We start from the raw sequence: 24,556 nt of genomic DNA, 5'->3' as shown, positions 1-24,556 counted from the left end.
GGCCCAACTACTTGGTCCATCTTCTGCTGCTTTCTTAGGCTCATTAGTGAGGAGCTGAATCACAAGTAGAGCAGCTGGGACTTGAACCAGTATCCATACGGGATGCCGGTGTTGCAGGTGGAGGCTTAACCTCCAATGCCAGCTCCCAGTAAAAGAAATTTTTTTTTGAAGATTTATTTATTTGTTTGAAAGAGTTACACAAAGAGAGGAAGAGACAGAGAGAGAGATTTTCCATCTGATGGTTCACTCCCCAAATGACTGCAACGGCCAGAGCTGGGTCCATCGAAAGCCGGAGTCGCTCACGTGGGTGCAGGGACTCAAGCACTTAGACCATCTTCCTCTGCTTTCCCAGGCCACAGCAGAGTGCTGCATCGGAAATGGAGCAGCCGGGTCTTAAACTGGCACCCTTATGGGGTGCCAGCACTACAGACAGCAGCTTTACCTGCTATGCAACAGCGCCAGCCCCAAAATCAGCCTTCTATCAATAGTGTTTTTGCCTGCATTTGATGACCCTGTGTTCCAGTGTATTGGGGAAAATGTATGTATATTGCTGCTGTATGTATGTAGGTGCATATAAGGAACAGCCTTTTCATCTTTGTATAGTAAAACATTAATTTTGAGCTCTTTGTTTTATTTTACAAGCATAGTATTATAAAGGTTTGAGTGTATTCCATTTTGAATGTGGGGCATATTGGCAAGAATCACTAGATCTCTGACTTCTAACCTTTTAAAGGAATCTCAGTTGTTTATTTCATGTCTCCTGTTCCCCTTTTCTCGTACCCAGAAGTACTCTGTGATCTAAACATATTTTTTACCTTTTTTAAAGGAAACTTTAGTATAGAAAATTGCAAGCATATGCAAAATAAACAGAATAATGTGATGAGCCGCCTTGCCATCACCTTGCTTTAAAAATCAGTAATGTGGGACTGGCACTGTGGTGCAGAAGGTTAAAGCCCCTGCCTGCAGCGCCGGCATCCCTTATGGCACCGGTTCAAGTCCCAGCTGCTGCACTTCCGATCCAGCTCTCTGCTGTGGCCTGGGGAGGCAGCAGAGGATGGCCCAAGTCCTTGGGTCCCTGCACCCGCGTGGGAGACCCGGAAGAAGCTCTTGGCTCCTGGCTTCGGATCAGCTCAGCTCTGGCCATTGTGGTCATTTGGGAAGTGAACCAGCAGGTGGAACCCCCCCCCCCCCGGCTCTACCTCTCTCTGTAACTCTGTCTTTTGAATAAATTAAATAAATCTTTAAAAAAATCAGTAATGTGCTGCTACCCTTTTATCATTTATACCTCCACCCATCCCTCATCCCTTATTAAATTCCTCTTTATTTATTTATTTTTATTTTCGACAGGCAGAGTGGACAGTGAGAGAGAGAGAGACAGAGAAAGGTCTTCCTTTACTGTTGGTTCACCCTCCAATGGCTGCTGCGGCTGGCGCGCTGCGCCGGCGCACCGCGCTGATCCGATGGCAGGAGCCAGGTACTTATCCTGGTCTCCCATGGGGTGCAGGGCCCAAGCACTTGGGCCATCCTCCACTGCACTCCCAGGCCACAGCAGAGAGCTGGCCTGGAAGAGGGGCAACTGGGACAGAATCCGGCACCCCGACTGGGACTAGAACCTGGTATGCTGGCGCCGCAAGGCGGAGGATTAGCCTAGTGAGCCGCGGCGCCGGCCCCTAAATTCCTCTTTATTAAATAAAATTCATATGCAGTTAGAGTTCTAGTGTGGTAGTGTAGAACATTTGTGCCTTCCCACAAAGTTCTCTAGTGTACATTCCAAGTCTGTTCCTGCCTAGCAGGGTATCCACTGTTCTCTTTAGTTTTGCTTTACTGCCAGGGGCTGTTTGGATATTTATAACATTATTTGCAGACCATACAAAATGACCAGAAATTAACCTCCTGGGGCCAGCATTGTGGTGATGCTGGCATTCCACATGGGCACCGGCTCAAGTCCTAGCTTCCCCACCTCTGATCCAGCTCCCTGCTAATGGCCAGGGAGAAGCAGCAGAAGATGGCCCACGTGTTTGGGCCCCTGCAACCCATATGGGAGACCTGGAAGAAGCTCCTGGCTCTTGGTTTTGGCCTAACCCAGCCCTGGCCATTGTTGTGGCCACTTTGGGAGTGAACTAGCAGATGGAAGATCTCTCTCTCTCTGTAATTATGACTTTCAAATAAATAAATAAATATTTTTTTAAATTAACCTCCTATAGATTTATTGAATTTTGAGTCCTGCCTATGGTTTCCTTGGCAGGGACAGACCAAGTGATTTCACTGGCCTTATATGGCTCGTTGGCCAGATGTTCATTGCCTGTGATAAATAGAATCAGATAGTATGCAGTGTTTGTACCTAGCTTTTTCGTTTGGCTTTATATCAGTAGGAGTCATCTGTGTTGTCACGTTTTTTCATTTGAATGAGTCCATTGTATGAATGTGCCACATTTTGTGCATCCATTCCAACGTTTAGGTTCTTTCCAGTTTTTGCTTTTATGCTGCCAGCATGCATGAATAAGTCTTTGAATGGACTTCTATTTTTCATTTTTCTTAGATAAAATAATTCTGGATGTCACTGCTAGGTCAAAGGGTAGATGTGTGTTTCATTTTGTAGGAAACTACTGTTTTCTAAAGTGGTTTTATCATTTTAGGTTCTGAGTCTGATTACTGTACCTTCATGTCAGCCGTTGGGTTGTTAGACTTTTTAACTGTTGGTGAGTGAGTGTGTGTGCATGTTCTTTAAAGGAAGTTTCATTGCTTGTTTAGAGATAGAGATACCCTATAATTTGGTGCATTCTTAAGCTCCTTTTAAAATTTGGAGTGAAGGCTGATCAGGGTAGTTTCTCCAGTGCCCAGGATATCCTTACCCGCTTATCCATGCCTGTAGTTTATGAGGGAAAGACCGCTGTTAGTCCTTTAGATTCGTTTTAGCACTGTGTGGTTTCCAAAAATATTTTCTCATATATATATTTGTTCTTTTTTTATTTTTTTATTTTTTAAAGATTTTATTTATTTATTTGAAAGGCAGAGTTACAGAGAGAAGGAGAGAGCGAGAGCGAGAGAGAGATCTTCCATCTGCTGTATCACTTCCCAAATGGCCAAAAGGGCCAGGGCTGGGCCAGGCTGAAGCCAGGAACCAGGAGCTTCTTCTGGGTCTCCCACATGGGTGCAGGGGCCCAAGCACTTGGGCTATCCTCAGCTGCTTTCCCAGGCTCATTAACAGGGAGCTGGGTCAGAAGTAGAGCAGCTGAGACTCGAACTGATGCCCATGTGGAATGCTGGCACTGTAGGTAGTGGCTTAACCCACTGTACCACAGTGCTGGCCTCCCATGTATCTGTTCTTAACAACAAATACAGTTCCTATATTATAGATGAAGGAATGAAAATTCAGGGGAGTTTGCCAAAAATCTGCCTCAGGTTCCAGGGACTGAAGCTTAGGACTTCTGTCTTAGTCTAGTACTTTCCCACTAGCTTGCAGCATGATTAGCATGCTAGAAGTTGCTGGGTTGTCATAGGTTTGCAAATTTAGATGAGCTGACAGAAGAAACTTTGTTTTGGTCGAAGTAGCTGGTAGAGACATCTCAGTTTAAATCCACAGAATTTGAGATGACCTTGAAATACATGAGAATACTTTGAAAGGTTTGTGGGGAAATGGAATTTTGATGCAAAAAAATTGAAATCTATGCATGGGTTTTTCCTCTAAGTGTTTCCCATGAACTTTTTGAAGACCTCTCCTATACTGCTCATTGATTTATTATTTTTATGTGGCTTCTAAGGAATTCTAGAAGTTGTTTTAGTCTTTCTAGTGCTTGTAGAGCACCTGATGTGATTACAGAGATGTTGGTGGCTTTATGTGAAGCAATACATTATCAAGTGGCCTGGACTTAAATGTTAGAACTCTGTGTATCGTTTTCAGACTCCTTTTAGGAACCCTGATTCCTACAAACTCTCTGGATGCTTGGGTGGTTTGAGCAGTGAGTGTCTGTCAGGAGAGTGCCACAGCAGGTAATCTCGACTGTGTGGTTGGGAAGAAATCCCACCAGAGTGGGTCGTGTTTATGGCTTTCCACTGCAAATTACAGTTAAAAATTTTCAGCAACAAATCTATTTTTGCCCCATTGTCAGATATTAATGTAAGTCATTTGTTTATTTTATTTTAGTGATGTCCTTGCATTGCCCATTTTTAAGCAAGAAGAGTCAAGTTTGCCTCCTGATAATGAGAATAAAATCCTACCTTTCCAGTACGTGCTTTGTGCTGCCACCTCACCTGCAGTGAAACTCCATGATGAAACCCTGACATATCTCAATCAAGGTTAGATGCTTCCTCGTTATTATTCAGACCTACTGGATTCATGATAGATTATTGGGTACACTGATATGTAAAAAGTTAGATCTTTCTAGTATGATCTATCAGACAAAACCTGCCTTCAGATGTGTGAGATTTCAGTAATTTCATATTAGAATTAGATATATTATTGGCTTCTTTTGTCTAACTGTCATTTTTTGTCCCTGACTCCTTCTTTCTAATTCATGTTCACCAGACATTCTCACTGGTTACTCTCTGAGAAGTATTACTCCAGCTGCCTCTGTTTTTTACTGGTTGTGTGGCCTTGGACAAGGTGCTTGAACTCGTCCTTATCCAGGGTTGATAATGTCTTGGAGAGTTGTGTCGATTAAACGATATAGTGTATTCAGGTACTTCAAAAAGTTCATGGAAAATGGAATTAAACAATGTTTATTTTAAAAATAAAAAAAAATTATCTGAGAGCGAGAACTCCCATTTGCTGCTTCCTTCTCCAGATGTCCTCAGCGCTTCTCTCTCCCCTCCCCACCGCTTGAGGGGAATAGAGAGCTAGGAACTCAATCTAGATCTCCCAGGTGGGTGGCAGGTACCCAGCACTTGAGCCATCACCTGCTGCCCAAGTTTATGCATTAGCAGGAAGCTGGCACCAAGAGCTAGAGCCAGGACTTGAACCCCAGGTGCTCTGATTTGGGATATGGTAGACTTGACATTTGTCTTAATTACTAGACCGAATGCCTGCCCTAGATAAATTTATTTTTGTACAAAACATTTTGAAATATATACATTTTTTAATGTGCATTTTCCATGAACATTTTGAATGTTTTATCACAGTGCTTAGTTGTTGTTACTAATACTAATATTACAAGGAAAGAACATCCTTAGGCCAAGAGTCCCTGATTCCAGATCCAAAACTTTTTGTGCGTCAACTTGATGCTGCAGGTGAAAATTCAACACCTGACTTTATGTGATGGATTGAAGTAAAAATGCAGGCACATAAAAAAATTGTATGAAGTTACATTTAGTTATACCTATAAAAGGTATATATGGAACAGAGTAATTTCCTGTTTACACTTGGGTCTAATCCCTAGGCTATCTCACTGTGTATAAGTCAATATTCCAAAATCAGAAAAAATCCAAATTCCAAAAACACTTTTGATCCCAAGCATTTTGGATAAGAGATAATTAATTTATATTATACTCATATATTCAACTAACTGAATTTTATTCTTTGTGAATATAGCAAAGTTAATTTGAGATGAATATAATATGTAATTTCTATTCTAGGACAGTCCTATGAAATCCGAATGCTAGACAATAGGAAACTTGGAGAGCTTCCAGAAATTAATGGCAAATTGGTTAAGGTAAAAGGAAATCAGTAAATCATTCTTCTGTGCAATATCATTTTAGTGACCTTTTATGATTGTTTTTAAAAAGTTACCTGAGAAAGCCGGCGCCGTGGCTCAATAGGCTAATCCTCCACCTTGCGGCGCCGGCACACCGGGTTCTAGTATCAGTTGGGGCGCTGGATTCTGTCCCGGTTGCCCTTCTTCCAGGCCAGCTCTCTGCTGTGGCCAGGGAGTACAGTGGAGGATGGCCCAAGTGCTTGGGCCCTGCACCCCATGGGAGACCAGGAAAAGCACCTGGCTCCTGCCTTCAGATCAGTGTGGTACGCCAGCCGCGGCGGCCATTGGAGGGTGAACCAACAGTAAAGGAAGACCTTTCTCTCTGTCTCTCTCTCACTGTCCACTCTGCCTGTCCAAAAAAAAAAAAAAAAAAAGTTACCTGAGAAACAGCAGGATAGGTCAAGAGCATGCCTGTTCTCATCTGCTGGTTCACCCACCAAATGCTTACAGTGCCTGGGGCTGGGTGGGGCTGTGCTGAAGTTGAGAGCTGGAAACAATCCAGGTTTCCCCACAGGGGTGGCAGGAACTCAATTACTTGAGCCATCTCAGCTGCCTCCCGGAGTCTGTGTTAGCAGGAAGCTGCAGTCAGGAGTTGGAGCTGGAGATGGAACCCGGATAATCTGGTGTGGGATGCAGGCATCTTAACCCGCATCTCAATCACTAGGCTAAATACCACCCTTGTGCATTTTTTTCCTAATTTTGTTTTGGCTTCTGTAAGGACTTGATGATGCTTTGTCTCACTGCTACAACTTGTGGTAGAATGGTAAATTGATGTGTTATTTCTTTGGGGTCAGAGTAAACCTCTTTACATGGAATTTTCAGAATTGCTGAGACAGAAGGTTTACCACTCCATGGTAGTCCCCTGGCTCAGTGAAGTTCTTTGGGGTGGAGTGCAATAACCTCAATCTTTAGGGAAGCTTCAGTGTCTCTTTGAATATGTAGTCTTGTAGAAAGGGAAACAGAAGCTACTGTTGATGAGTAGCAGTTCCATTTGTCTAGAGTAGACCGACAGTAAGGATTTGGAGAATCCACAGCATAATGGGACAGGAGTTCTATCAGTGCTGTGAAGGGTAGAGGGAGATACACTTCCACAGAGTAAAAGGAAAGTTGTTGGAAAGGGATCCTACCTCTCCTCAGTGTCTGTAGGTTATCCAGATGAAATGCTGAGCTGGATGTTATGTGATGTAAGAGGAGAGACAGGTGCACTTGCCTTGGATAGGAGTCCTTGCCTGTTTACGTTAGGACTGACATGTAGACCAAGTTTTCATGTGGTACCAGTTAATTGTAAACATTATATCTGAAAAGTTATAAACTTTGCCTTGAAATGGAGTTTGGTAGGTGTGGGTTTTAGAGTGTAGTAGACCTTAGGAAAAGCAATTTTAGCTTGTGTCCAGAAACCAACTGGTAGTGACGCCTACCACTTTTCCTTTGTCAGCACTGATATTCAAGAGAGCCAGTGGTCACCTGAATTTGTTGTTTCCTCTTAGAGTATATTCCGTGTAGTGTTCCACGACAGAAGACTACAGTACACTGAACATCAGCAGCTGGAGGGCTGGAGGTGGAACCGACCTGGAGACAGAATTCTTGACATAGGTGAGTTCAGAGAAATGCATTGCACACCAAGTGCCTCTGACTCTGGACTGAGAGTTCGCTTTTCTTTACTTGACATTAGCCTTGATTCAGATGCTGAAGAGGCTCAAGTACCATGACCCTTTTATTTACTAAGCATAAAATGTTACTTGTTTGATGAAAACAAAACTAAAGTTGGAGGGATAAACACTTTAGTTCCATAGCAGTTACATTCATCACTTCAGAGTGATTTTGTTTTGCTTTTTAATATTGTACAAAACAGACATTGTATCTATTAAGCAGGAACTCCTATTCTGCCATCTCCCCAGCCCCTAATAACCACTATTCTACTTACTGTCTCTATGAATTGGTCTAGTCTAGGCTGCCCATATAGACAGAGTCATACAGTATTTAGTCCTTTGTGATGAACGTTTTCACTTAACATAATGTTTTCAAGGTTCATCCATGATATAACATATATTAGAATTTCCTTCTTTTTCAAGGCTGAGTAATATTCTGTTGTATGTGTATACCACGTTTTGTTTATCCACTCATCCTTCGATAAATACCTGGGTTGATTCTATCCTTTGACTGTTGTGAATAATTCTACTGTAAACACAGATGTACAGATAATTGAGAATTGGGCTTTCAGTTCTTTTGGGTATTTGCCTGAAAGTAGAATTGCTCTGGGCTGGTGTTGTGGCATAACAAGTAAAGCCACCATCTGCAATGCTGGCATCCCATATGGGTATGGATTCAAGTCCCAGCTGCTCCACTTCTGACCCAGCTCTCTGCTAATGCTCCTGGGACCACAGTGGAAGATGGCCCAAGTCCTTGGGCTCCTAGACCCATGTGGGAGACCCAGAAGAAACTCCTGGCTGCTGACTTTGGATAGGCCCAGCTCTGGCCATTGTAGCCATTTGGGGAATGAACCAGTGGATGGAAGATCTTTCTCTTTCTTTCCCTCTCTCTCTGTAACTCTACTTTTCAAATAAATAAGTAAATCTTTAAGAAAAAAAAAAGAAAATGCATGAACAGTAATAAAATCTGCCACTATAGGGAAAAAAAGGAGTAGAATTACTGGATTATATAATTATTTTTATTAAAAATTGATTAATTTCCATTTTATTTGAAAGGAAGAGAGACAGAGACAGACACAAGGAGAGAGATATCGTCTACCCACTGGTTCACTCCCCAAATGCCCACACAGCCAGGACTGGGCCAGGCTGAAATAAGGATCCTGGAATTCCACCCAAGTGCCCCGCATGGATGGCAGGAACCCAAACATTTGAGCCGTCATCTGCTGATTCCCAGCTTTTGTGTTAACAGGAAGCCAGATTGGAAGCAGAGTAGATAGAACTGGAACCAGGCATTCTTTTATGTAAATATAGGTATTCCTCGCTGGCATCTTCACTGCTGTACGAAATGCCTGCTACAATACTTTGATTTTTATTTTACTTGAAAGATAGAAACAAAGAGAGTACTATCTGCTACCAAATGTCTACAACAACCAGGGCTGGACCAGGAGCCTGAAACTCCATATGGCAGAGCCCCAAGCACTTGAACCATCACCTGTTGTCTCCCAGGGGGTTCATTGGTAGTAAGCTGGAATCAGGAGCAGAGCTGATGGGCCCAGCAACATAGAAGCGAACCCAGACACTCTGACATGGGTGTGGACATCCCCAGTGGGGTCGTAGCTGCTGGACCAAATGCTTGCCCCCAACTAGTAATGTTTTTGAAGAACTGTGTTATTTTCCACAGTGGCTGTACATTTTACACTCCTACCAGTAGTGCTCAGAGGTTCCACTTCCTCCAGTCCTTGCCAGCACTTGTTACTTTCTGGTTTTTTGTCTTGGATGATAGCCGTACAGATAGGTGTAAAGCAGTATCGTGGTGTGATTTTGCTTTGTTTATCCCTGATGATTACTGATGTTGAGCATCTCGTCATACTGTTTTTTGTCATTTGAATATCTTGGAAAAATGTTTATTCAAGTCTTTTTCCTATGTTTAAATTGAATTTGATTTTATTATTGTAGGAATTCTTCATTTAAAAACATTTGTTGAAGATTTATGTATTTATTTGAAAGAGTATCTCAGAGATAGGAATACACACACACACACACACACACATACACAGATCTTCCATTCCATCCACAGACTCACTCTCCAAATGGTCACTATGGCCAGGACTGTGTAGGCCCAAGCCAGGAACCTGGAGCTCCATCTAGGTCTTCCACGTAGGTGACAGGAATGTTAGTACTTGGGCTATCATCTGCTGCTTTCCCAGATGCATTAGTGGGGAGCTGGATTGGAAACAAAGCAGCTGGGACTTAAACTGGCATTCTGAGTACCAGTGTCGCAAGCATTGGCTTAACCTGTGCCACAATACCGGCCCCAGGAATCCTTTATATATACTAGATATTAGCCCCCTATCAGATATATCATATTCAAATGTTTTCTCCCATTCTGTGGGTTGACATTTCTCTAAATTGAGAGTGTTTTTTGATTCACAAAGGTTTTTAAGTTGATTGTATTTTTTGGTGTCATATCCAAGAAATCATTGGTAGTGTCATGAAGCTTTTCCCATATTTTCGTGTAAGAGTTTTATAGTTTTAGGTCTTACATTCATGTCATGGATCCATTTTGAGTCAGTTTTTACATGTGGACATCCAGTTTCCCCACTATTTATCATTTGTTGAAAAGACTATTTTTTCCCCACACTGAATGGTCTTGGCACCCTGTTGAAATTTGTTTGACCTTATATTTGAAGAATTATTTCTGGCCTTTCTATTATGTCCCATTTGTGTATATCTATGTGTATGGATTTATACCTGTTTTGATAAGTGTAGCCTTGGTAGTAAGCATTGAAGTCAGGAAGCAGGAAGCCTCCATGTTGGCTCTTTTTCAGGATTGTTTTGGCTATTCCATGTCTCATTATTTTGTCTTGAATAGTATATAAAGGGGGCCATTTTTTCCCCCCATGTACGCTGAAAGTTTCTTGATTTTACTAACAACTGAGAACCAAATCAGTGGTGTGTTTTATCTAAAGTGGGAATTCTGGAATCAGAATGTCTCTTTGGTTGTAGTTCAAGTTTTTTCTACTGTTTTGCTACACAGAATAGGATTAGTTTTTCCTAAATCATAAGATATAAGGAAAGAGATTTACAAAACAATTATTTATTTGAAAGGCAGAGTTACAGAGAAAGAGGGACAGGCAGAAATCTCCCATCTGCTGGATCACTCCCCAAATGGCCACAATGGCCAGAGCTGGGCCGGTTTGAAGCCAGCAGCCTCTGCTGGGTCTCGCATATGGGTGCAAGGGCCCAAGGACTTGGACCATGTTTTGCTGCTTTCCCAGGCACGTTAGCATGGAGCTGGATCAGAAGTGGGGCAGCTGGGACTGAACCAGTGCCCATATGGGATGTTGGCGTTGCAGGTGGTGGCTTTACCCGCTACGCCATAACAACCGCCCTAGAAAAGGATTTTAACAAACACACATGCAGTCTTTTCCTAGACAAACTTATCTATGTCTTTGTTTTACTATTGGTTAATATCTGCTATTGGTAAATATAGTTAAAGGTTTATTCGTATCTACTTATTAATTTATTTGAGATAAAAGAACGCGCAAATGCTGGTTCATTCCCCAAATGCCTGTAGCAGCTGGGGCAGGCTGAGGCTGAGGGTCAGGAACTCAGTTCAGGTGACAGGAACCCAAGTACTTGATCCATCACTACTTCCCCTCAGAGTACACATTAAAAGGGAGCTGGAATTGGGAGCAGCCCAGGCACTATGTATGGGTTACAGGAGTCCTGAGAAGCAGCATAGCCGTTAGGCCAAACGCCTACCCCTGGGTTACACAAATGTAAGTCAGACTCATTTGCATTTTACCTGAGAAAACACTGTAAAGTGGAACCCATTGAATGCTTTCTTGTTTGAATCATTTATACCAAAGCAATAGTATAGTTATAGTGGTTTTTATAATAAATAATATTACCTAGCCGTATTTCACCAGTTTGACTATAGGAGAAGTCAGAGAATGATATTTGAGTATCTGCCATGTGGAATTCAAAACAAAAAAAATTAAAGGTATATTTATTTATTTGAAAGAGCTACGGAGAGATAGGGAGAGAAAGAGAGAGATCTTCGATTTGCTGGTTCATTCCCCAGATGGCCTCAATGGCCAGTGCTGAGCCAGGCTGAAGCCAAGAGCCTGGAGCTTCTTCCAGGTCTCCTATGTGGGTGGCAGGGGCCTAAGCACTTGGGCCATCTTCTTTTGCTTTACCAGGCCATTAGCAGGGAGCTGCATTGGAAATGGAGCAGCCAGGACTTGAACTGGGCCCCCATAGAGGGTGCTGGGGATACTGGCGGCAGCTTTACCCCCTACACCACAATGCTGGCCAAAACAAAATTCTGAAACTCATTCATTTTAGTTTTCCTCTTCAGCAAAAGGTTTGTTATTTTGTTATAGAAACCAGTCTTTGTGTTAAATTTTTCCCATTTGATGCTTTCTACCATCATACAGACATTCTGCTTTACTCTTCTATAGTGACCCTATAATGTACTTCTAACAGTAATCTTAAGATTATTGGTGAAACAGATTATAAATTACAATTTTCATGACCATAGAACTAGTGAGTTGACTTTGTCTGTAAGTAGAATTTTGGCAAATTAAATGAAAACTACCTTTAAGTTGCCCTTTTAGAAAATTTTATTTTAGGCCGGCGCCACGCCTCCGCCTGCGGTGCCGGCACCCTGGGTTCTAGTCCCGGTTGCTCCTCTTCCAGTCCAGCTCTCTACTGTGGCCCAGGAAGGCAGTGGAGGGTGGCCCAAGTACTTGGGCCCTGCACCTGCATGGGAGACCAGGAGGAAGCACCTGGCTCCTGGCTTCGGATCAGCGCAGCGCGCCGGCCGTGGCAGCCATTTTGGGGGTGAACCAATGGAAGGAAGACCTTTCTCTTTGTCTCTCTCTCACTTTCTAACTCTGCCTATCAAAAAAAAAAAAAAAAAAAAAAAGTAAAATAAAAAAAAAGAAAATTTCATTCCAGGGGCTGGCGTTGTGGTATAGCCAGTTACGGCTTACACCACTGGCTTCCTGTATTGTAGCACTGGTTGAAGTCCTGGCTGTTCTGCTTCCAATCTAGCTTCCTTCTAATGCACCTTGGAAGGCATCAGAAGATGGCCCAAGTATTTGAGCCCCTGCCACCCACGTGGGAGACCCAGATGGAGATCCTGGTTCTTGGCTTTGACCTGGTTCAGACCCAGTAGTTGCAGCCATTTGGAGAAGTGAACCAGTAGAAGATCTCTCTAAATGTCTCTCTTTCTTTTTCTCAATGTTGTTCTACCTTTCAAATAAATTAATAAATCTTTAAAAACTATAAAAAATTAAACATTGTATTTTTAAAGAGATTGATTACAAATTTTAGAAAATTAATTTTCATTTTATTTGAAAGACAGAGGGAAAGAGCAAGATTTTGGATCTGCTGGTTCATTCTTCAAATGTCTGCAAAAGCTGGGGCTGGGCCAAGGCAAAGCCAGGGGCCGGAACTTCATCTGGGTCTCCTGTGTGGGTGGCAGGGCTCAGTTAATTGAGCCATCACTTGCTTTCTCCCAAGGTGCACATTAGTAGGAAGCTGCTATCGGAAGTGGAAGTGGGACTTGAATCCTGGGCACGCCAATAAAAGGCATCCTAAGCATTGTTTTAACCATTGTGCCTAATATTTACTCCATATTTATTTATTTGAGAAGCAGAGAGAGAGCAAGCGAGTAAGCTTGTGTTTGTTGGTTTCCTCCCCAGACATATTCAGTGGCTTTGGGTCAGGCTGGGACAGGCCGAGGCTGCAAGCTGGGAACTCAGTCCACATCTGAGTGGGTGGCAGGAGCCCAGTGATGTGTGCCGTTACCTGCTGCCTCCCAGGGTGTGCATTAACATGAAGCTAGAATTGTGAGTGGAACTGGGACTTAAACCCAGTCACTCTGATGTGGGGCACAAGTGTCTTAACCACTAGGTCAAATTCTATCCCTAATTCACTTTAGTTTAAAACTTTTAGGGGAGAGTGCTTGGCACATCACTTAGAACCCTGCTTGGGACATCACTTAGGAGACCCGGGTTGAATTCCTGGCTCCCAGGCATTTGGGGAGTTAACTAGTGGGTGGGAGATTCTCTCTCTCTCTCTCTCTCTCTGCCTCTCAAAAACAAACAAAAAACCAAAGCTTGTTAAAGTGGAAAAAGGTAATCAGAAGAAAGTACTTCATTACTTTTTTTTAAATGATTTATTTATTTATTTGAAAGGTAGAGTTACACACACAGAGAGAAGGAGAAGTCTTCCAACCACTGGTTCATTCCTTGAGTGGTCACAACCTCAGCCAAGCTGAGGCCAGGAGCTTCTTCCAGGCCTCCCATGTGGATGCAGGGGCCCAGGGACTTGGCCCATCTTCTACTGCTTTCCCAGGTGCATTAGCAGTAGCTGGATTGGAAGTGGAGCACCTGGGACTCAGTCCTGTGTGCGTATGGGGTGTTGTACTGCAGGCCACAGCTTAACCTGCTGTGCCACAGTGCTGGCCCCTTTAAGTCAATTTTAACTCTAGTGAAACCTTTCTCAGAGGCACTGAAGAAATTTAGGATGTGATACGGAAAAACCGGGGTAACTAGGGACAAGTAATATAAGAATCAGTGCTTTCTTACTTAAAACCAGGTGGTTCTCACTTGTTCAATGATTGCCATTTTGTTTCTTAGATATCCCAATGTCTGTAGGTATAATCGATCCTAGGGCTAATCCAAACCAGCTAAACACAGTAGAATTCCTGTGGGATCCTGCAAAGAGGACGTCCGTGTTTATTCAGGTAAGGCCCAAGTGTGCTTCCTTTCTACTAAGCATCTGTTACAGCCAATGTTTTATGAGCATAAAACATGTTCGGTTTGAAATCTTTACAGGATGCTGGCTGTCAACATGTGCCAGAGAGTGCTGAGGAGTTTCGGAATTGCTCTCTTCTACTTTTCTCAGTTTGTTACTAGTATCTCCCCAGAATGCTGACTAATGATGCCATAATATTTCATACTTTGGTTGTACCATAACTCACCTAACAGTTACTTAGCATTTAGATTGTCTTGGTTTTTCATTAATATCCATAAAGTTATCTTGAGCAACTCTATAGTTAAAACTTGATTTGTGTATCTGATTATATTCTTTGAGTGGATTCCTTGAAATCCTTGTTTGTAATATTAGTGGCTTATATAATAGTGGCTTATATTTCTGTACAGCAGGAATAGTCTGAATCTTAAAGAAGTAATTTATTCAGGCTAAAAAGCGGTCAGTTAGACAAGATTCCATCAGCCTTAATAAAATTCCATCAGTTTTGTGTTGGTTTTTTTTTTTTGACAGGCAGAGTTAGTGAGAGAAAGAGAGAGAGAGGTCTTCCTTTTTCCATTGGTTCACCCCCCAAAAGGCCGCCACGGCCAGTGCGCTGCACTGATCTGAAGCCAGGAGCAGGTGCTTCTCCTGGTCTCCCATGTGGGTGTAGGGCCCAAGCACTTGGGCCATCCTTCACTGTACTCCTGGGCCACAGCAGAGAGCTGGACTGGAAGAGGAGCAACTGGGACAGAATCCAGCACCCCGACTGGGACTAGAACCCGGGGTGCTGATGCCGCAGGCAGAGGATTAGCCTAGTAAGCCGTGGTGCCGGCCAAGTTTCATCAGTCTTACTCTCAGCCTCTTATAAGGTCATAGCAAGAGGCCGGCGCAGCAGCTCACTAGGCTAATCCTCTGCCTTACGGCGCTGGCACACTGGGTTCTAGTCCCGGTCGGGGCGCTGGATTCTATCCCGGTTGCCCCTCTTCCAGGCCAGTTCTCTGCTGTGGCCAGGGAGTGCAGTGGAGGATGGCCCAAGTACTTGGGCCCTGCACCCCATGGGAGACCAGGATAAGTACCTGGCTCCTGCCATCGGATCAGCGTGGTGCACCGGCCGTGGCGGCCATTGGAGGGTGAACCAACAGCAAAGGGAGACCTTTCTCTCTGTCTCTCTCTCTCTCACTGTCCACTCTGCCTGTCAAAAAAAAAAAAAAAAAAAAAAAAAGGTCATAGCAAGAAAAGAAAAGGGTCTGTTAGGGCTGGAGATGATTTACAGTAGATTTCTCCCTTTTGATCTCATTAATACTTTTTTTTTTTTAAAGGAAGAGGATCTCAAAGTGTTTGTTTAAACAGTGATTGCTCTTTGCCTTATTTAGAATGTAAAAGCTGCAGCATACTCAAAAGTTTGTAATTTTTTTCTTTTAAAGAACTCAGAATATCTACACTCAAAATATTGTTTAATTTCTATTTCTTTATTCTCTGACTTTTTTTATTATAACTTGTTCTTTTTTTATTTTTTATTTATTTTTTTATTTTTTGACAGGCAGAGTGGACACTGAGAGAGAGAGAGAGAGAGAGAGAAAGGTCTTCCTTTGCCGTTGGTTCACCCTCCAATGGCCGCCGCGGCCGGCGCGCTGCGGCCAGCGCATCGCGCTGATCCGATGGCAGGAGCCAGGAGCCAGGTGCTTTTCCTGGTCTCCCATGGGGTGCAGGGCCCAAGCACCTGGGCCATCCTCCACTGCACTCCCTGGCCACAGCAGAGAGCTGGCCTGGAAGAGGGGCAACCGGGACAGAATCCGGTGCCCCGACCGGGACTAGAACCCGGTGTGCCGGCGCCGCTAGGCGGAGGATTAGCCTAGTGAGCCGCGGCACCGGCCTTATTCTCTGACATTTTTAAAAAGGTTTATTTTTAATTTACTTATAAGTCAGAATTAGTGTAAGAGAGAGAGAGAGAGAGAGAGAAAGAGAAAGGAAGAGATCTTCACCTACTGGTTCTCTTCCCAAACGGCTGCAATGGCCAGGACTGGGCCAGGCCAAAGCCAGGAGCCAAGAGCTTCTTCCAGATCTCCCATGTCGGTGCAGGGGCCCCACCACTTGGGCCCTTCTCCGCTGCTTTCTGAGGTGCATTAGCAGGGAGCTGAGTCAGAAGTGGAGCAGCTGGGGTTGACTTGGCGCCCACATGGGATGCCGGTGCTGCACTGCCCCTGTTTTCTGACATTTTATATCAAGTGATGCCACAATTCTCCTGGCCTCATAATACTATTTACAAAGACTGTCCCCTAGATTAAACTTCCATTAGGCTCTTCTAGGCTCTTTTCAGCCTTATTAGCCTTGGCATCCCTTCTTGTCTGGCCTATGTCACCTGTGGTAGCAAACACTTAGGGAGAGTCCCCAGCCCTCATTATGTGGTTACCCTGCGTATCTCATCACCTTATCTCCACCCTGGGTATCTGTTCTCCCCAGTCTCCCTTCGTCAGGAACCCTGTTAGCTCTGTTGAACCAGAATTCACTATCCGTGATGTTCCTCTTAGTAATTTTTCATCCACTGAACTTGGTCCTGCTCTTTGGCTAGAAGAGTCCATTTGTCCACATCTAAAGAATGGAACACAGTTCTAAACTGAGACCTCTTTCCCACCAATGTGATAGTTCTGAATAAAGCCTGTTTCTATTACTTAAAAAAAAAAAAAAGTAAAAGATTTGCTAGTGTTAGATTTTATGCAATAGCTGGACAAACCTTTTTCTCTCCTGTTGCTATGAGGTTTCAGATTTAATTTTTTTAAAGTTTTTTTAATTTATTTTTCAAGTCAGAGTTATATAGAGAGAGGTAGAGAGAGAAAACGAGAGAGATCTTTCATCCACTGGTTCACTCTGCAGATGGCTGCAACAGCCAGTGCTGGTCCAGGCTGGAGCCAGGAGCCAGGAGCTTCATCCAGGTCTCCCATGTGGGTGCAGGGGTCCAAACACTTGGGCCATCTTCTGCTTCCCCAGGCACATTAGCAGGGAGCTGGATTGGAAGTGGAGTGCCTGGAACACAAACCAGAGCCCTGTATAGGATTCCAGTGTTGCAGGTGGAGGCTCTACCTGCTGTGTCCCAACGCAAGCCTCAATTTCAGTTTTATTATGTCCCCAGCATGGTACCTCCTGTTTTTGAAATCTACCTTTAAGTCATGGAAACATTTATTAACAGAAATCATTTCTTTTTCACGTTAATTCTCTGAAGCAGTTAATGAACTTGGTTTCTTCACAGGAAGAATGCTTCAGTTAGCATTAGATCTTTACATTTACTTTGTTTGCATTTGTAAGTTATTCAGATTTTTCTCATTTCCTCCATTAGACTGTAAGTTCTTGAGGACCATAGAATGGCAGCAAGCTTTTTGTAGATGTCCACAATGTGTATTAGAAATTTTGCTGTTATCCTTGCTGACTGGTTTGGCTAGCTGGTGGTACTGAAGCTTTGGTGTGCTTTTTCAGGTGCACTGTATCAGCACAGAGTTCACTATGAGGAAGCATGGTGGAGAAAAGGGCGTGCCGTTCCGAGTACAAATCGACACCTTCAAGGAGAATGAGAATGGGGAATACACTGAGCACTTGCACTCAGCCAGCTGCCAGATCAAAGTCTTCAAGGTTTCCCTGGGCCCTCTGGTGGCCTTTGGGTCCTTTGTCCTTACCTTTCTGTCTTAACACTTATCAAGTTTGCAGGTAACATCTGTGGACACTCAGTTGGATCCAAAGTCATTGAAATAATTAGTAAGATACCTACCTGATGAAATTTATGAGGAGGTGGGCGTGGGATAATGGGATTGTGGAAAAGGGGGCTAGATCTGAAGTGTGAATTTTCAGTGAAAACTCTTAAAGCCCGATGAAGTTACAAGGTCTTACAAAGCATGAAAATTCTGGAAACTTGACTATTTTGGTTACATGCAGACTTGATTGCCTCTTCTTATTTTGATCCTTATTTTTTTCATGTAGATAGTCTGTCCTCATTGCAAGAGATTCAGTAATAAAGAAGTATTCAGAGCATGACACTGAAAATCCCCTTTCCCATTCTTAACCTGACTGCCCAGCCTTCTCCAGAGGCGGGCGTGGTCATTATTTGGTGAATCCTCTCAGTCCTCTTCCATGGATCAGTGTGCATGTGTATATAGATATACACCTGTTTTCCTTTCTTTGAAGCACAGATGGGATTGTATTGTATGACTTGTTTCAAAACAACTTTTTTCAGTGAAAATGGGCATTAAAGATCTTCCCATATTGGTTAGCTACAGATATGACATGTTCTTTTTCAATTCCATTAAACATTTAAATTTCCTGTTTTCAGCCTTATGTGGTTGATCTTATTTTTACATCACTGTCCGTTTGTCTTTGTTTCAGATGTAAATACAGTCAGCCTTACAGATCCCTAGGTTTTGCAATCACAGAATCACCCCATACAGATTGAAAAGATGTGTTGTTTTCATTTCCTGAAAGTTGCAAAAAGCAGCATTTGAATTTGATATGCAAGGAGCACTATGCAGAATCCACCTACATGGAGTGAACTGTGGGCACATTCTGCTGTAGTCTCCTGTGTTTCTCAATTCCTCAGTCTCTCCCGCACTAGCACTTGTCTTGTTGTTTGCCTGATATCTGGTTTGTGTACTGTGTAGACCTATGATGGTTGTGTCTGTACCAATATGTGTAGCCTTTCTTATCCTTGTCCATTTTCTGTAACCAGTATAACAACCACTTATATAACATTCACATTTGATTATGAATTATAAATTACTTAGAGATGATTTATAGTATATGAGAGGATGTGCTATGTTATATGTAAATATTACATCACTTTATATAAAGAACCTAGACATTTGCAGATTTTGGGGCGGGGGTGCAGGTGTGAACTGGAATTAATCCTCCACGGATACAAAGGAATGAATGGATTTAAGTTTTTAGAAGTAATATCTTCGAGTGTAAGGGTGAGAGTACTTAAGTTTAAAACAAAATCCTTCTCGTTTCAGCCCAAAGGTGCAGACAGAAAGCAAAAAACAGATAGGGAAAAAATGGAGAAACGAACACCCCATGAAAAAGAGAAATACCAGCCTTCCTATGAGACGACCATCCTCACAGAGGTAGGTGGATTTCTTCTGTGGCAATTTCACACTTAAAAGAAAAATCTGTTACTTCAAGCCTGGTCAGAATGACTTCTGCTTGCAGGGCACCTGAGTTACGGCTCCCTAATCCAGGTGTGCTGCTGTGGTGGCCGTGTTGTAGAACCCGAGGGACAGTTGTGCTTTGCCATTGCCCAGCTTCTCTTTCGTTTGCAGTGTTCTCCATGGCCCGAGATCACGTACGTCAATAATTCCCCGTCACCCGGCTTCAACAGCTCCCACAGCAGTTTCTCTCTTGGGGAAGGGTAAGTCTGGGAAATTAATTAACCTGTGTTTGTCTTAAATATGTGCTTTTTCATTATCTTTCCATAAACAAATCAGTAAATACTTGTATTTGGTCAGTCTGTAATGGATATATATATTAATTGAAATTTGATGCATTTTTCATTTTTTAATCTCCTTTATTTTATTTTTAAAATATTTATTTATTTATTTGAAAAGTAGAGTTACAGAGAGAGAGAGCTCTTCCATCCTCTGGTTTACTCCCTAGATGGCTGCAATGGCCAGGGTTGGGCCAGGCCGAAGCCAGGAGCCAGGAGGTTCTTAGAGGTCTCCCATATGGGTGGCAGGGGCCCAAGCACTTGGGACATCTGCTGCTGCTTTTCTTAGGTCATTAGCAAGGAGCTGGATCGGAAGTGGAGTAGCTGGGACTTGAACCTATGATCATATCGAACCAGAGGCTGCTGGTGGCAGCTTCAAACCTGCTGTGCCACAGTGCCAGCCCCTGATGTATCTTTAAAAAAGACTGAATTTTTACATAGCCTGTCTCCCCTTCTTCCTCATCCTTCTTTGCTGCTGCTGCTTCTTCCTCATAGCATTTATGGTCAATTTTTAGTGATTCAGGGGCAGATTATCTGGGCTTTTTTTGCTCTGCATTACTGTTCATCTTATGGTTCTTTGACTTCGTGATCATCCTTGCATCAGAAGGGTAGTCCCTGGGAATTAGAAACACCGTTGTGCAAACATTAATGTCTTATTACCTGTTAAAAACATTCCTGGAACAAGTGTTTGGCCTGGCTTTTTTTTTTTTTTTTTTTTTAAGATTTTACTTATTTACTTGAGATGTAGAGTTACAGACAGAGAGAGGGAGAGACAGAGAGAGCGGTCTTCTGTCTGCTGGTTCACTCCCCAAATGGCTGCAATGGCCGGAGCTAGACTGATCCGAAGCCAAGAGCCAGGAGCTTCTTCCAGATCTCCCACGTGGGTGCAGGGGCCCAAGGATTTGGGCCATCTTCTACTGCTTTCCCAGGCCATAGCAGAGAGCTGGATTGGAAGAGGAGCATCCAGGACTAGAACCTGCACCCATATGGGATGCTGGTGTCGCAGGTGGAGGCTTAGCCTACTGCACCACAGCATAGACCCCTGGTCTGGCATTTAACACCTACATGGTGCTGGAATTATAGCATAGCTGGTTAAGCTGCTGTTTGTAGCAGCATTATCCCAGTGCCTTGGCGTAAACTCCAGCTACTGTACTCCCAGTCCAGCTTCCTGCTAATGTGCCTGGGAAGGCAGCAGATGGTGGCCCAAGTAGTCAGGATCCTGCCACCCATGTGAGAGACCAAAATGGAGTTCCTGGCTCCTGGCTTTGGCCTGGCTCAGACCTGGCTGTTGCTACCATTTGGAGAGTGAACCAGTGGATGGAAGATATCCCTCTCTCCTGTCTGTTTTTTCCTCTCTCTCTCTCACTCTTCCTTTCAAATAAATAAATAAATCTTAAAAAAAGAATGCCCACATTGAAGCTTCTGGGTGCAAGTTCCAGCACCGTTCTTAATTCCAGTTTTCTGCTAACGCAGACCCTGGGCGGTAGCCATAACCGCTCAAGTGGTTGGGTCCCTGCCAGCCTTGTGGGAGACTCGGATTGTAGTACTGGCACCTGGCTTTGTTCATATACCTCTGCAAGTATTTGTGGAATGAACCAGTGGATAGGAAAGCACTTTCTCTCTGTTTCTCTCAAATAAATACATTTTTTAAAAATTAAAAAGAGATGGGCCGGTGCCGCGGCTCACTAGGCTAATCCTCCACCTTGCGGCGCCGGCACACCGGGTTCTAGTCCCGGTTGGGGTGCCGGATTCTGTCCCGGTTGCCCCTCTTCCAGGCCAGCTCTCTGCTGTGGCCTGGGAGTGCAGTGGAGGATGGCCCAAGTACTTGGGCCCTGCACCCCATGGGAGACCAGGAGAAGTACCTGGCTCCTGCCATCGGATCAGCACGGTGCGCCGGCTGCAGCATGCTGGCCGCGGCGGCCATTGGAGGGTGAACCAACAGTAAAGGAAGACCTTTCTCTCTGTCTCTCTCTCTCTCTCACTGTCCACTCTGCCTGTCAAAAAATAAAAAAAATAAATAAAAAGAAAAAATGCTCCTAACAATTATTATGAGTCTTTTTGATCATTGGGGAAAGAAGTTTGAAGATGATGGCTGAAATGAAGTTTTGGAATTATGTGTAGGATGCATTTAATCTTGCTGTGTTGTCTTTTACCATCAGAGTTATTAAATGTTGGTACAGGCACCTATTCCAGTTGCAAAAGTAACTGGGGCTGGTGTTGTGGCACAGTGGGTTGAGCCGCTACCTACGATGCTGGCATCGCAAATGGGCACTGGTTCAGGTGCTGGCTGCTCCACTTCCAATCCAGCTCCCTACTGGTGTGCCTGGTTGGGGTGGGGGGCAGCAGAGGATGGCCCGAGTTCTTTGGCCCCTGCTACCCATGTTGGACACCTGGGATCCTGGCTCCATTTGGCCCAGTCCCGGCTGGTTCGGTCATTTGAGGAGTGAGCAGCAGATAGAGGACCTTTCTCTTTCTCTCCTTTTTCTCTTGCTCTCTTTCTCACTGCCTTTCAAGTAAATAATAATAATAAAAAAAAGCAACTCTCTCACAGTCCTAGCATTAGCAGGTATTACCCATATAGCCATACTGAAACTTGGATAGATACCCAATATGTGGCGTTTTGTTTAGTTTGTTTTTGCATTTATTTAGGCTATATGTGTGCCCTGCTTTTTAAAGAATTTAATTAAGATGACTTAAATATTCAAAACATAACGATTAAGAGTAAAAATGTGTGTTAATTCTCAGAGGAATATGTATAACTAAGGTCCTGAGATAAGTTAATTACTGTTTGAATACCAAATTCGAATTTTGCAGCTAAAGCTAAAAAAATAAAATGAGCTGCTTTTTTGAAAGAAAAACTCTTACCATCTACATGGATAATGCAGTCTACTTATAGGCAATTTTAAATATTATATAGAGTTTTTAAGTTTTCTCCTCTCTTTTCCAACTACTTGCTTATTTGCCTCAGTTTTCCTCCCATAAAAGAAATAAGCATATGGAAGAGGGACAGCCCATAGACAATTGAAAGTATAGAAAAAAACCCAAGGAGTGGAAATAGCACTTGTATCACAATGAAGACAGCACCGATTTTGAAGCTGCTTTAAAAATAGCTGTATTTCACGATAAACATCTGTGTTCATATTGCTTTGCATATATTTTCTTCCAGTATTTTTCTTGTATATGTGTATCTGCTTATGTATTTAATGTAGTACTAATATGTTGATATAATTTTATGTCCTGATACTTTTCATTTTAATAAATTTGTTGTTAAATATTCTTTATACCATAATTCATTTCATCAGTTCTCAACTAATTGAAATTTTGATTTTTTTGTTTAGTTTTCTCAATAATGAAAAATATTGCTAATGACATAGATATTTCTCCTTTCTCATGAACTGTTTAGGTTAAATTAACTGAAAATTGAAATGTAGGGTCAAAGACTAAGAATGCTTAATGAGAGAACACAGATTCTTTTAAATCTCTAGCTAAAGACTGACTGCGAAGATGACGCATGAGATACTGGTCTCTAGTATATGTCATAGACTCATCCTCTCCTTTTGAATGTTTCTTTAGAAATGGTTCACCAAACCACCAGCCAGAGCCACCCCCTCCAGTAACAGATGTAAGTCTACAGTTCGACATTTGCTATTTGCAGTGTTTGGTAATACTTTAATGACCATGCAATTTAGTAGAAATGCCCAGCTTTTAGGGAGTATTATTCATTGATGCCTTAAACATTTACTAAATGTTGACCATGAACCAGGTACTTTGTTAGGGACTGAAAATAAGAACCAAATCATATGGGATCCTCACATTTGAAGAGCCCAGCAGTCTAGTGGGGAAGATAAGGACGAAACTTCAAGGGTATCTTCCATAGAAAAAGGGAAGGTTAATATTATGCAAACAACTTCCAAACCAACCAGGCCAGTCTGAGTGTGGAAGTGTGGGAGGGTTTTATGCTGTGTTTTACCTAGTGCGACGAAAGATGATGAAAGATTAATCTAGTTAGTTACCTAAGAATGCTTTCTGCCTTTCAGAACCTCTTGCCAACAACCACACCTCAGGAAGCTCAGCAGTGGTTGCATCGAAACCGGTTCTCTACGTTCTCAAGGCTTTTCACAAACTTCTCAGGTTAAGTCGGCTGCTGCTCTTGTTTCTCCCAGTATAGGAGAGTTGTGCATCCTGGGGCCTCCTGGTTTACATGTGAGACTTTGGGGTGTGTGTGTATGATCAGCACATTTCTCTGATGAAGTCAATATCATAGAACCTTTTAGATTCTCACTAGCTGTAACTGTGCTGTGAAATGCTTTAAAACAAGCCTCTTAGTTTAACCTCACTGTAATTTAAAAATGCTTATTCCATCTAACACTTTTTAAAGTGTATATGCCATATAATAGTTTATCCAGGGTCACTTACAGGTAGTCTGAAATTTTTCCTTTCCTCTCACTATATTGTATTTTACCTATAAAATCCATTTCTATTGAGCACCTTCTGCATACCAGGTATTGTAGGAATATAAAAATGAATACAGCATATACACTTCCTGATCAAAGAGTTCATTCATCACCTAGTATCCTCCCCCCACCAAACACACAAAGAAGAAAGCAAAGTAACACCCTGAGAAACAGGTACACGGGTCATGATGTGGTAGACGGGTGTGCATGAGTGAGGCATTCACTGGTGTTGGGGAGCATGCACGCCACATGTGGTGAATCTGAGCACTGAGAAGAGGCTGTTGATCAGATAGTGGGGCATATTTCAGGCAGAAAGAATATGTTGCTCATGATCATCAGTGTGGTGAAAGCATAGGTCAAGCAGAAAAGTTAATTAAGTGGGAGCTGAGACAGAAGAGGATGCAGGGGCCAGGTCATGAAGGGCCTTATGTACCGTGTGAAAGATTGTGAGTTGTCGCATACTGGTGATCAGGTGTCCTTGTCATAGAGCCCATTTTAGTATTCTGTAGCAAAGAGAGTCTTTGCCTTTGTCAC

The 24,556-nt window shown here is 43.0% G+C and overlaps 1 protein-coding gene across 6 annotated transcripts in view; it reads left to right on the top strand.

Moving 5' to 3' along the window:
• Positions 1 to 24,556, top strand: part of TFCP2 (transcription factor CP2) — a 69,649-nt gene that overhangs the window by 34,822 nt on the left and 10,271 nt on the right. For 5 of the 6 annotated variants that reach the window (XM_051846295.3, XM_051846294.3, XM_070052245.2 and 2 more), the window contains exons 2-10: positions 4,145 to 4,296; positions 5,572 to 5,648; positions 7,178 to 7,283; positions 13,993 to 14,099; positions 17,576 to 17,728; positions 19,099 to 19,209; positions 19,405 to 19,493; positions 23,142 to 23,190; positions 23,606 to 23,699. In XM_051846295.3, coding sequence (XP_051702255.3) covers positions 4,145 to 4,296; positions 5,572 to 5,648; positions 7,178 to 7,283; positions 13,993 to 14,099; positions 17,576 to 17,728; positions 19,099 to 19,209; positions 19,405 to 19,493; positions 23,142 to 23,190; positions 23,606 to 23,699 — 938 coding nt within the window. Of the gene's footprint in view, positions 1 to 352; positions 539 to 4,144; positions 4,297 to 5,571; positions 5,649 to 7,177; positions 7,284 to 13,992; positions 14,100 to 17,575; positions 17,729 to 19,098; positions 19,210 to 19,404; positions 19,494 to 23,141; positions 23,191 to 23,605; positions 23,700 to 24,556 lie in introns of all 6 variants that reach the window. The other variant, XM_089308362.1, reaches the window with a different exon arrangement.

Source organism: Oryctolagus cuniculus, chromosome 11 (assembly GCF_051225735.1).
Source record: "Oryctolagus cuniculus isolate XC-2025 breed Fujian yellow rabbit chromosome 11, ASM5122573v1, whole genome shotgun sequence".
NCBI lineage: Eukaryota > Metazoa > Chordata > Mammalia > Lagomorpha > Leporidae > Oryctolagus > Oryctolagus cuniculus.
The sequence above is the reverse complement of the archived record's forward strand: the minus strand, read 5'-3'. Positions and strand labels throughout refer to the sequence as shown.